At 39.1% G+C, this 14,038-nt stretch overlaps 1 protein-coding gene and 1 long non-coding RNA gene across 2 annotated transcripts in view; one reads left to right on the forward strand and one right to left on the reverse strand.

Moving 5' to 3' along the window:
* LOC120539698 overlaps positions 1–887 on the reverse strand; it is a 46,689-nt gene extending 45,802 nt beyond the window's left edge. The window contains exon 1 of the long non-coding RNA XR_005635651.1: positions 704–887. This is a non-coding gene — a long non-coding RNA (uncharacterized LOC120539698). The remainder of the gene's footprint in view (positions 1–703) is intronic.
* Positions 1–14,038, forward strand: part of wee2 (WEE2 oocyte meiosis inhibiting kinase) — a 108,332-nt gene that overhangs the window by 67,690 nt on the left and 26,604 nt on the right. The window contains exon 9 of the mRNA XM_039770067.1: positions 2,994–3,079. Coding sequence (XP_039626001.1) covers positions 2,994–3,079 — 86 coding nt within the window. The remainder of the gene's footprint in view (positions 1–2,993; positions 3,080–14,038) is intronic.

Consider the following 14,038-nt stretch of genomic DNA (forward strand, 5'->3'; position numbering starts at 1 on the left):
AGAGAGAGAGTGAGTGAGGTAAAGCAAGCAAATTTATAGGTTTTCTGTTCAACCCCTATAGCCAATAGGATGTCATGGTACTTAAAGGCTTCTGATACAAGCCAGTCTCAAACAGCCATACTTCAGATCAATGGGGGGATATAACGCCTTCACACCTGCCCTCCAAACCATGTGTTAAGGTAAAGCTTGGCAGTTAGTGGGCCAGGCTTTCCTGTGGGGGGTTGACTGAGAGATTTTAGCAGAGAAATATTGGTCAAACTTGTTTGAGGCACTTCCACCAACCCTGTCATAAAATTACAAAGAGACTCATTCCTACAAGGGCTGAAGGAGTTCTTAAACCATCAAACCATTGCTGCTGTTATCTTTAATGTAACACTAATATTACATTGCTTTGTCTAAGTTGCAAATAAAGACATAAAAAAAAATTTATCAAGCTGGCAAGAAGCTTTTTGGACACTCCAGTTTATAAATACAGGGGGTCCTCGGGTTATGACACAGTTCCGTTCCTACAACACTGATGTAGCCCGAATTTTGATGTCAAAACACACCCTAGCCTAAGTCACTTACTTATCCTAACACATTTGCAAAATCATAATCTAGAACATAAAAACACAACTAAGCCACAGAAAAAGGAAAAGGAAATATACTGTACTGTATACATTGTACTGTAGTAGCAGAAAAAATGTGTAAAAAAATTTCTTACCTTTTATTCCCTCTGATCTCTCTACAATGTCTAATTTCACTTCCATCGTGATGGCTTTCCTCTTCTTCAAAGCACTACCATCTGTAAACTCTGACTTTAATTTAGGCGCCCATGATAAGGGCCACAAAGTCGGCAAATAAAGTCACACAAGTGGAACACTTCTTCCACACACAACAAAACTTGTTCGCCAGCTCCCTCACTCATACTCTGCGTTATTGTGTGTGCTTCCGCTGTGCACAACCAAACTAGTTTGCCCACATATTCTATAAGTATGATGCAAATGGCGTAAACCAAAACACCCATGTCGCAATTTTTTTTTAGTTTTTATGAGAGCGAGTGTTGTAAACTCGAAACGTATGTCGAAATGTTGGAACCCGAGGACTCCCTGTACTAATGTGATTAGTTGTGGAGAAATTTGTACCCTTCCATGAAAAAAGAGAAATCCTCAATTATCTCTAAAATAGACAAAAGTAAATGGCATCCATCATTGTTTGTTCTGTATTTAACAAAAATTGGACTTTGCTTTAGAGTTTTGATTCAACAGAATAGTTCAAATAACACAAATGAATATTACATGTACACAAATGGGACCCTTAACCTAACCTGGCATCCCTGTTATTCCTGTAGCTGTCAATTGAGACGTTTGCATCGGTCACCAGATACTGTAGTGGCCCACCCTTCTTGAGCCAAAAAAAAAAAAAAGGGTGCCTTCTCCAGACTGCATATTTCAGTTCTTTCCATAGATGTTCGATAGGATTCAGATCAGATCTGGTAGTAGGCCATTTCAGAATAGTCTAGTGTTTTTGTTTTTAGCATCTCTTGGGTGCTTTTAGCTGTGTTTTGGGTCATTATCCTGTTGGAGGATCCATGATCTACAACTGAGGCAGAACTTTCTGACACATGGTAGTATGTTCCCGTGCAGAATGTCCTGGTAGTCTTGAGATTTCATTGTTTCTTACACAGTCTCAAGGCACCACGTGCCAGATGCACTAAAGTAGCCCTAAAACTTAACCAAGCCTCCTTCATTTTTCACGATGAGTATAGTGTTATTTTCTTTAAAGGTTTAATTGATTTGTCTATGGACAAAGAGGTGATGTGACTTACCAAAATGCTCCAGTTTTTGTCTCCTCTGTCCAAAGTAAATTCTCCCAGAAGCACTGTGGCTTGTCAATATGCATTTTAGCAAATTCCTGTCTGGCTGTTCTGTTTATAGTGGAGTCATTCAAAAAGCAATGGAAGCTTTGATCAGACACTGATGTACCTAGACCTTGGAGTTCAACTTGTATCTTTTTTTGAAGTTGTTTTTGGCTTTTTGTGTACTATTCTCACTATCCTTTGCCCAATTTGGGGTTGATTTTTCCGTTCCTGCCTCCCCTTGTGGCGGCATCCAGGGAGGTTGAATACAGTCCCTTGGATCTTAAGCATCCTAATTTTTGCAGCTGTTGTCACAGGAATATTAAGTTGCTTATAGATAGTGTAATAGCCTTTGCCTTTAACATTCTTGTGTATAATTTTCTTTCTGATCTCCTCAAACAACTCTCTCTGCTTTGCTTTCTCTTGGTACATGTTCAGTGAGGGACACATGATGATACCAAACAGAGTGACTAGTTTTAGCCATTTGAACAGGCTGAATGACTGATTGCGTGATTGGAGACGTGATTCTAATTAAATTAAACGTCTAGTTTGAAATATTACTCTAATCCAATAATTTATCTTTTTTAGGGGTACCAAAAATGTGTCTAGGCCATTTTAGAAAATCTGTCAAATAAGCAAAACTTATCTTTTTTCAGACTTGTTTTGCTATCCTTGATGGCATATTAAAAATATTTACAAGGATTATTTGATAAATTTAGACTAATACTGGGATTAAATAATACCGGCTTCAGACCCATCCAAATTCTTTACGCTTCCATTATCTTTCTGTTTTGTAAGTTTCTAAACCATCAGTTTGTATAATGCTTTAAGTGCATTGCACTTCAGGTATTGAAATGGTTCCCAGGTCTTTTGTTGCTAAACTTGTTAAACTTACAAAACCTCTGGCTAACATTTATATCTGAAATTGCTAATAAGTCATTTTAAAATGTCTACTTTTTTTTTAGCTTCCATTATCTGTCTTTCACTTGCTGTAATTGACAACTTATATTATTTTTAAGTAGCTAATCTGATTGTGTTTTGTTCCCCATAAAGGGGAAAAAAGCTACTTTATATGGAAATATCCAGCTGGTGAGATGTGTCCCCAACCACGTGAGACACTTTTTCAAAAGTCAATCTAAAATGTTTCTTTTGTCAGGTGATCTTGGTCATGTGACATCATCTTCTAGTAATGATGTTGAGGATGGTGATTGCCGATTCTTGGCTAGTGAAGTTCTGCAGCAGGTAGGAAATACATTTTATGTAGTTTTATGTTTTGGCCTATGTGGACACTTGTCTGATGAAATAACCAACTATGTAACAGTAGTTCTTTACAAGGTTTTTACTGTTCTTAGACTTGCTATTTTTGGTGTGAAGTAAATGTGGCCAGGCAGAGAAACTGATTATGAATGTATTGCAGCTTGAGGAAAATTATTAAATCTTGATGTAATTTTGCCTGGCTTGTTGCTGATCTTTCCTGTTCACTTGGCATTCCTGACAGCTATTTTTGTTTTAGCTTTGTCTGGTATGCTCAGAGGCAGAACAGACCATAACATTTGGCCACAACTACACATCTTCAGGTGCCATTGATGTGCGAGTCAGATCATTAAGGATCATACCAGCATTTCTTGTGTACCACCTTAAAGTCTAAAAATGCACTGTTAAATGGGATTCTGCCATTGATTTGTAAAATGTCCAAGAGACCTGTAATGATTTTGCACGTTTTCTAGATAGCAGTTACAGTTCCCCACAACTATCGGTACAATCATACATTTCTTGTAGTTGTGCTTAGCACTGTGCATTGTTCTGGATGCCAAAGTGGTGATTACCCAAAGGAGGTGAGTGCAATGTTAACACTATCCTTGTGATTTTAAACAGTAATGAACCATCAGGATGTTCCAGGAGTCTCCAACCAGTGGGCTATTCCTGGTTGATAACATTCAGCAGTTGGGGCAGTGAAGGCAACAGTACTGTTAAAATGGGATATGCATTTTGTAATGACTCCCCTCCTGAATCAGCATGCAGCATTCATTTATAAGAACTGCTCAGGCACGACCATGCCTCCAGATAAGCTGCTTTGCTCCTGCTGGAGAGGAAAAGGGTAATCATATTTCTAAAAAAAATCCATCCTCTTCCACAGGCTCAACAACTCACTCTACCTCTTCCACTCCAGAATTTCCTCCTGGGACATGGGGGCATAGAATGTAAAATGTCCTTGCATGGTTTGTAATATCATAAACCACAACTGTACTTATTAGTAGAGTACGAATTCTTAAAAACTCAACTTTCAAAACCTCCTTAATTTTTCACACTTTTTGCTCTATCTATCCATGCCTAATCCATACTAGGGGTGGGCAAAAGTAGGTTTACAGCGGAGAACCTGAAATATGGGGTTTATTCTTATTTATTAATCATTTTCCATAAGAACTGTAAACCTACCTACCCACCTCCTGTATAATTTTGTGTGCTTACTGTCAAAGCTGTTTCTTCCCATCAGCCTTAAGATCATTCTTAAATGGCAACTAACAAATTGTCAAAATACTAAACTCCGTTACCCTAGGCAGTTGTATCCAGATTGTACATGGCTGTAAACTAAATGCCTTTACACTAGAAAATGTTTTTTTTTTCCTTCGTCACAAAGAGATAAATCACATTACATTTTTCTTTGTAAAATGTAAATTAGCAATCTCATGATCTCCCCTATTGTAGGCATATCATTTTTGAGGAAGGCCTATAGAAAGACATTTGTGTCATATTAAGTTAAGAGCGAGAGAACTTAATATATACATACATACATACATACATACACTGTATGTGTATATGTATATATATGTATATGTGTGTGTATGTGTATATATATATATGTATATGTGTATATATATGTATATGTATATGTATATATATATGTATATATATATGTATATATATGTATGTGTATATGTATGTGTATATATATGTGTATATATATGTGTATATATATATATGTGTGTATATATATGTGTATATATGTATATGTATATATATGTGTATATATGTACATATACATATAGATGTACATGTACATGTATATATATATATATATATATATATATATATATATATATATATAACCCGATCTACATACTCGAATAATGGATACTTTATTAGCCATCAATGATTGTTTTGGTAAAGCCATACTCAGTGTATTCATTAGATGAACGGTAAAAAAGTAAGAGCGAGGGGAGGATGACTTCTTGAGGCATGCAGGCTGTAGTCTTGGCGTCAACTCTATCTGAATTGCAATCACATTTGAAAAATATATCTTTTCAAGTTCTATTTAGTCCATATGTGTCAAACTCAAGGGCGGGCCACATCCGCCCGGCGTAATTATATCCGCCCGCGAGATCATTTTATATACTGTATTATTGTTATTAAAGCCGGGTATATGAAGCGCTGGTAACACAATAAACTACAGATCCCATAATGCAGCGCTTCAGCTGCCTTGCCGAACACTTACCGCGTTAATCAAGTCTACCTTATGATGCTGCAAGTTATTGCGAAGCTAGCTCACACGATGCTGAAGAGAAAAGTGGATTCTGAAAATAGAGCCTTTAAAAACCGATGGGAGGCTGAGTATATGTTTACTGAACCCGTGTGTCTCATTTGTGGAGCTAATGTGGCTGTAATTACAAAATTTAATCTAAGACGGCACTATAAAACAAAACATCAGGGTAACCTGAAAGACCTGAATGCAATGCAGAAGATACAGAAAGCAGAAGAATTAAATAAGAATCTGACACTTCAGCGGACGTGTTTACCCGTGCACGATCACAAAGTGATTTCAATTGAGGCTGCTTTTATGGGAGACACAACCACTTTCCCCACTTTCCCTGTTACCAAGTAATGTTAAACCAAGTCGTCACTACGGTGTTCCCAAATACGCACTTTGCTGATAAACTGAGCGCTCTGAGTTTGCACGGCACTTTGGTGACTTTGAAGAACAAAAAAAGTCCGTCTAAATGCGGCTCGAACCTTGTGCATGTTTGGTAGCACATATCTGTGTGAGAAGCTCTTCTCAGTGATAAAGACTAACAAAACAGCACACAGGAGTCGCCTCACTGATGAGCACCTGCAATCCATCCTGAGAATCTCCACAACACAGAACCTCACAGCAAACAGAAACAAACCTGTTGCCAAAAAAAGATGCCAGGCGTCCAGCTCTAAAATGACATATGAGCAAAGACAACTGAATGATTTGATTTGTTATTGCTGAAAGGAACACATTTTATTTATATTTCCAGGTTTTGTTATGCAGCATGTTCATATTTGAATTTGTATAATTTGACGGGATATATTTTTATGGAGAGCAAAATCTTTTGGGATATTTAAAATCTAAGTTTATTTTTTATATAAAATTACATAAGAGTAAAGAAATTTGAATGTTTGTTCTTTTAATGTTTACTTTATTTCTAACTTGTATAATTTAGACAGGATATATTTTTATGGAGAGCAAAATATTATAAGTTGTTTAAGGTTTGAGTTGATTTATTCAGGAATAATATTCCTGTCTGTTTTTACCATTCCTACCAAAGATATTTCTGTCGACTAAATAAAAATTCCTTCTATTTAAAATTTAAATAGAACTTGAACAAATACGATAGTTCATAATATCCACGCAGACTTGCACATAAGAGCGGGAGTCATCCGTTTTAACAAGCAGCGTATTGCACTGATACGAAATAGCTGTGTGTGTATATATGTAGATATATATGTATATGTATATATGTTTATATATGTGTGTGTGTATATATATATGTGTGTATATATATATATATATATATATATATATATATATATATATATATATATATATATATGTATATATATGTATATATGTATGTATATATATATATATATATAGTGAACGGCACCCGGGCACAGACAGGCGGACATGTTGTTTAAGATCACCACACGTTTATTTAATACAATATTTACAACTAATTATGGTCACAAAGACCCAGTCCAATGGTCACACAGACCCTAATCACGTGCACAAACCCCAAATCCAAAGTCCTGGCCACAATGCCTTTCTTCGGACGCCTCCACTCTCCACTGCCGTCCTCCTTCCACCCGACTCCAGCTCCGAATGAATGGAGGCGGCCCCTTTTATGGAGGAACCGGATGAGCCCCAGGTGTTCCCGGCAATCTTCTGGCCACGCCCAAGTGTGGCGGAAGTGCGGCTGTCCTCCGGCGCTGCTCTCCGGCGCCGTCATAAATCTTCCCCAGCACTTCCTGGTGTGGCGGGAGTGCTGGGGAAACAAGTCCCAAGGCATTGGGGCCTCCTGGCGGTGACCACGAGGCTCCTACAGGGAAGGGCTTCCATGCCCTTGACCCGTGGCCCCAAAGCAACCCGGAAGGCAAACCCCACGTGATCCAGGCAGGGCTCTGACCCTCTTCCGGTCCCTCCTGGCGTCCCGGCCGGGTCATGGCCCCTGGCATCCCTGACAATATATATATGTGTATATATATGTATATGTGTATATGTATGTATATGTGTATATGTATGTATATGTGTGTGTGTGTGTATATATATATATATATATATATATATACATATATATATATATATATATATATATACATATACATATACATATACATATACATATATATATATATATATATATATATATATATATATATATATATATGTATGTGTATATGTATAGATATGTATATATATATATGTTTGTGTGTGTGTGTAAATATATATATATATGACAAACACTCATCACTCACAACAGTGACAAAACAAATACATTGACAATCATGTTACGTTATTTTCAAAATGTTTCCTTTTCTTTTTCATTGCTTCTTTAACACACTACTTCTCTGCTGCGAAGCGCGGGTATTTTGCTAGTATATATATATATATATGTGTGTGTGTGTATATATATATATATATATATATATATATATATATATATATATAGCTCAAAAGAATTAAAGGAACACTTTTTAATCAGAGTATAGCATAAAGTCAATGAAACTTATGGGATATTAATCTGGTCAGTTAAGTAGCGGAGGGGGTTGTTAATCAGTTTCAGCTGCTGTGGTGTTAATGAAATTAACAACAGATGCACTAGAGGGGCAACAATGAGATGACCCCCAAAACAGGAATGGTTTAACAGGTGGCCTTCTGACTGTTTCTTCACTAGTTTTGCATTTGGCTACAGTCAGTGTCACTACTGGTAGCATGAGGCGATACCTGGACCCTACAGAGGTTGCACAGGTAGTCCAACTTCTCCAGGATGGCACATCAATACGTGTCCTTGCCAGAAGGTTTGCTGTGTCTCCCTGCACAGTCTCAAGGGCATGGAGGAGATTCTAGGAGACAAGCAGTTACTCTAGGAGAGCTGGAGAGGACCATAGAAGGTCCATAACCCATCAGCAGGACCAGTATCTGCTCTTTTGGGCAAGGAGAAACAGGATGAGCACTGCAAGAGCCCTACAAAATTACCTCCAGCAGGCCACTGGTGTGAATGTCTCTGACCAAACAATCAGAAACAGACTTCATGAGGGTTGCCTGAGGGCCTAAATGTCTACTGCGCCCTGTGCTCACTGCACAGCACCGGGGAGTTAAATTGGCATTTGCCATAGAGTACCAGAATTGGCAGGTCCACCACTGGCGACCTGTTCTTTTCACAGATGAGAGCAGGTTCACCCTGAGTATATGTGAAAGACGTGAAAGGGTCTGGAGAAGCCGTGGAGAATATTATGCTGCCTGTAACATCGTTTAGCATGACTGGTTTGGTGGTGGGTCAGTGATGATCTTGGAGGCATATCCATGGAGTGACTCACAGACCTCTACAGGCTAGACAACGGCCTCTTGACTGCCATTAGGTATCAGGATGAAATCCTTAGACCCATTGTCAGTCCCTACGCTGGTGCAGTAGGTACTGGTTTTCTCCTAATGCACGACAATGCCTGGCCTCATGTGGCAAGAGTATGCAGGCAGTACCTGGAGGATGAATGAATTGAAACAATTGAATGGCCTTCATGATCCCCTGACTTAAACCCAATAGAACAACTGTGGGACATTATGTTTCGGTCCATTAGCGCGCCAGTTTGCTCCTCAGACTGTACAACAGCTCAGGGATGCCCTCATACAGATCTGGGAGGAAATGCCACAAGACACCATCCGTCGTCTCATTAGGAGCATGCCCCGACGTTGTCAAGCATGCATATAAGCTCATGGGGGCCACACAAGATACTGAAAAGCATTTTGAGTAGCAGAAATTAAGTTTTTCAAAAAATGGACTAGCCTGCCACATCTTCATTTCACTCTGATTTTAGGGTGTCTACACAATTGAGCCCTCTGTAGGCAGAAAACTTTTATTTCCATTAAAAGACTTGGCATCCTTTTGTTCCTAAGACATTGCCCTGTCGTTATTTGTATAGATATCCAACTTCATATTGAGATCTGATGTATCTAATGTGTTTCTTTAAAGTGTTCCTTTAATTTTTGTGAGCAGTGTGTGTGTGTATATGTATGTGTATGTATGTATGTGTGTGTATGTGTGTGTGTATGTATGTATGTATGTATATATATATATATATATATATATATATATATATATATATATATATATATATATATATATATGTACATACATACACACACTCTCACCTAATGGATTATTAGGAACACCATACTAATACAGTGTTTGACCCCCTTTCGCCTTCAGAACTGCCTTAATTCTACGTGTCATTGATTCAACAAGGTGCTGAAAGCATTCTTTAGAAATGTTGGCCCATATTGATAGGATAGCATCTTGCAGTTGATGGAGATTTGTGGGATGCACATCCAGGGCACGAAGCTCCCGTTCTGCCACATCCCAAAGATGCTCTATTGGGTTGAGATCTGGTGACTGTGGGGGCCATTTTAGTACAGTGAACTCATTGTCATGTTCAATAAACCAATTTGAAATGATTCGAGCTTTGTGACATGGTGCATTATCTTGCTGGACGTATCAGAGGATGGGTACATGGTGGTCATGAAGGGATGGACATGGTCAGAAACAATGCTCAGGTAGCCCGTGGCATTTAAACGATACTTAATTGGCACTAAGGGGCCTAAAGTGTGCCAAGAAAACATTCCCCACACCATTACACCACCACCACCAGCCTGCACAGTGGTAACAAGGCATGATGGATCCATGTTCTCATTCTGTTTATGCCAAATTCTGACTCTACCATTTGAATGTCTCAACAGAAATCGAGATTCATCAGACCAGGCAACATTTTTGCAGTCTTCAACTGTCCAAATTTGGTGAGCTTGTGCAAATTGTAGCCTCTTTTTCCTATTTGTAGTGGAGATGAGTGGTACTGTGGGGTGGGGGGGTCTTCTGCTGTTGTAGCCCATCCGCCTCAAGGTTGTGCGTGTTGTGGCTTCACAAATGCTTTGCTGCATACCTCGGTTGTAACGAGTGGTTATTTCAGTCAAAGTTGCTCTTCTATCAGCTTGAATCAGTCGGCCCATTCTCCTCTGACCTCTAGCATCAACAAGGCATTTTCGCCCACAGGACTGCCGCATACTGGATGTTTTTCCCTTTTCACACCATTCTTTGTAAACCCTAGAAATGGTTGTGCGTGAAAATCCCAGTAACTGAGCAGATTGTGAAATACTCAGACCGGCCCGTCTGGCACCAACAACCATGCCACGCTCAAAATTGCTTAAATCACTTTTCTTTTCCATTCTGACATTCAGTTTGGAGATCAGGAGATTGTCTTGACCAGGACCACACCCCTAAATGCATTGAAGCATCTGCCATGTGATTGGTTGATTAGATAATTGCATTAATGAGAAATTGAACAGGTGTTTCTAATCCTTTAGGTGTGTGTGTGTATATATATATATATATATATATATATATATATATATATATATATATATATATAGAAAGCACGCCGGAAGGGGCGTGGATTCACTAAGCCGCCGACAAGCGAGACACCTATGGTGCCCGCAGGAAGTTGCTACGCCCACCAACTCCAAGACCATTGGATACGACGACAACTCACAGAGCCACGCCCACCAAGTTAGGACGCGACTACACAGAAAAACCGCCATTTATATTTGTCGTAGAGGTCGCATGCAGCTCCAACCCATGTTGACTGTTAATAGAGGCATGTTTCTCATGGAGGTGAATCGCCATATGCGGCGTGTAAAACTGTTTGCGAGGGGTATCCCATGGGATCCTTAAAACGTTCCTTTACAACTCAGGTTAAAACACAATGAAGTGAGCAGTCTTTAAAAAACGAGTTTTGTTCACGGCCTTGCGACCGCGTGCACTATAGCAAACTGTTTTACACACTACATACAGCAATTCGCATGTGCGACAAACATGCGTCTTCTTAGATACTCCAGCACTTTGTTCACACCCCCCTCCCACCGTGGTCGGGGTGTCTTGGTGGATTATATATAGAAAGGCAGACAAAACCGCATAGAGCAATGAAAAGTCTACGTGAGTCACAGGTGCATCTGGACTGTACAAAGACGACAACAACTTCGAGTGGCCGAGGTTGGAGGTGGGCACATGAGCAGGCAGTGTATACTGAGCGAAATCAGCAGACTAGCATGGCGGAGGAGCGGAGTGGATGTCCTTCTCTTCTCCTCCGTTCCACCCTGAAGCGCCGCGGTGGCGATTGTGTGTTGGTTCGTTCCGTGCATTGGTTAAAACCAATGAAGGAAGCAGTCTTTAAAAACCAATAAGCCCTGTGCTTCTGTTTCATTACCGTCTCACCTGCTTCACCAATGCAGGCCCCGCAACAGTCGAACCGGTGTCATTTCCATGACCCGCTGGGCAGCCACCCGGGTAACCAAAGTCTTTGGGTTCAGGGTTGAGTATGGTTACAATGCTGAAACTTAAAGGAATTGACGGAAGGGCACCAACAGGTCTGGAGCATTTCACTTCATTTGACTCAACACAGGAAACCTCACCCGGCCTGGACACGGACAGGATTGACATATTGATAGCTCTTTCTCGATTTTGTGGGTGTTGGTGCATTGCAGTTCTTAGTTGGTGGAGCGTTTTGGCTGGTTATTTCCGAAAACGAACGAAACTCCCGCCTGCTAAATAGTTACACGACCCAACAGCGGTCGGCGTCCAAATTCTTAGAGGGACAAGTGGCTTTCAGCCACGTGAGATTGAGCATTAAGAGGTCTGTGATGCACTTGTATGTCCGGTACTGCATGTGCGCTACACTGAATGGATCAAAGTGTGTCTACCTGGCGCGGGGAGGCCGTTGAACCCCATTGGTGATGGAGACCGTGGCTTTCAATTGTTCCCCACGAACGAGAAATTCCCAGTACGTGCGGGTCATACACTCGCACTGATTACATCCCTGCCCTTTGTAAAGCCCCCCATGGTCGGGTGACTTGGTGGATTATATATTAAAAAAAAGCAGCCGGAACCGCAAGAACAATGAAAAATCAACATGGAAACCGACTGAGGCGGTGTTTGGAAAATTAACAGTCAACGTGACTCATAGGTGCATGTGGACTGTACACAGATGAAAGTGACTCAGGTAGGGAGTTGGGGGCAGGCACATAAGCGGGCAGTGCGTCCTGAACGAGCATCGTTCAACCCCGTCCTTCGCTTTGGAAGGAGAAAGTGCGGCGGTGCTCCTCCGGTTTTCAGTCACGGACAATTGTATGTTGGTTCATAGCGTGCATTGTTGCAATGTTACTTTTCTTGGTGGTTTATTAAATTACGGATTTTTCAAATGTTTATTTTTTCCTCTGTGCTTAAAAATCATTTAAAAGCGGCCTGATTGTGTGCGTATGCTACGCCCTTGGGTTAGCATATAGTATATATGTGTGTGTGTGTATATATGTGTATATATATATATATATATATATATATATATATATATATATGTATATGTGTATGTATATATATATATATATATATATATATATATACACATATATACATATATATATATATATATATATATATATATATATATATATATATATACACACACATATATATATATATATATATATATATATATATATATATATATATATATACATATATATATATATATATATATATATATATACACACATATACATATATATATATATATATATATATATACACACACATATATATATATATATATATATATATATATATATATACACACAGCTATTTCGTATCAGTGCAATACGCTGCTTGTTAAAACGGATGACTCCCGCTCTTACGTGCAAGTCTGCGTGGATATTATGAACTATCAGATTTGTTCAAGTTCTATTTAAATTTTAAATAGAAGGAATTTTTATTTAGTCGACAGAAATATCTTTGGTAGGAATGGTAAAACAGACAGGAATATTATTCTGAATAAATCAACTCAAACCTTAAACAACTTATAATATTTTGCTCTCCATAAAAATATATCCTGTCTAAATTATACAAGTTAGAAATAAAGTAAACGTTAAAAGAACAAACATTCAAATTTCTTTACTCTTATGTAATTTTATATAAAAATAAACTTAGATTTTAAATATCCCAAAAGATTTTGCTCTCCATAAAAATATATCCTGTCAAAATTATACAAATTCAAATATGAACATGCTGCATAACAAAACCTGGAAATATAAATAAAATGTGTTCCTTTCAGCAATAACAAATCAAATCATTCATTGTCATATGTCATTTTAGAGCTGGACGCCTGGCATCTTTTTTTGGCCACAGGTTCGTTTCTGTTTGGTGTGAGGTTCTGTGTTGTGGAGATTCTCAGGATGGATTGCAGGTGCTCATCAGTGAGGCGACTCCTGTGTGCTGTTTTGTTAGTCTTTATCACTGAGAAGAGCTTCTCACACAGATATGTGCTACCAAACATGCACAAGGTTCGAGCCGCATGTAGACGGACTTTTTGTTCTTCAAAGTCACCAAAGCGCCGTGCAAACTCAGTGCGCTCAGTTTATCAGCAAAGTGCGATTTGGGAACACCGTAGTGACGACTTGGTTTAACATTACTTGGCAACAGGGAAAGTGGGGCAAGGTGAACTGGTGCATTTGTGTCTCCCATAAAAGCAGCTTCACTTGAAATCACTTTGTGATTGTGCACGGTAAAACGTCCGCTGAAGTGTCAGATTCTTATTTAATTATGCTGCTTTCTGTATCTTCTGCATTGCATTCAGGTTACCCTGATG

The sequence above is a fragment of the Polypterus senegalus genome, chromosome 11, assembly GCF_016835505.1.
Source record: "Polypterus senegalus isolate Bchr_013 chromosome 11, ASM1683550v1, whole genome shotgun sequence".
Classification (NCBI taxonomy): Eukaryota; Metazoa; Chordata; class Cladistia; order Polypteriformes; family Polypteridae; genus Polypterus; species Polypterus senegalus.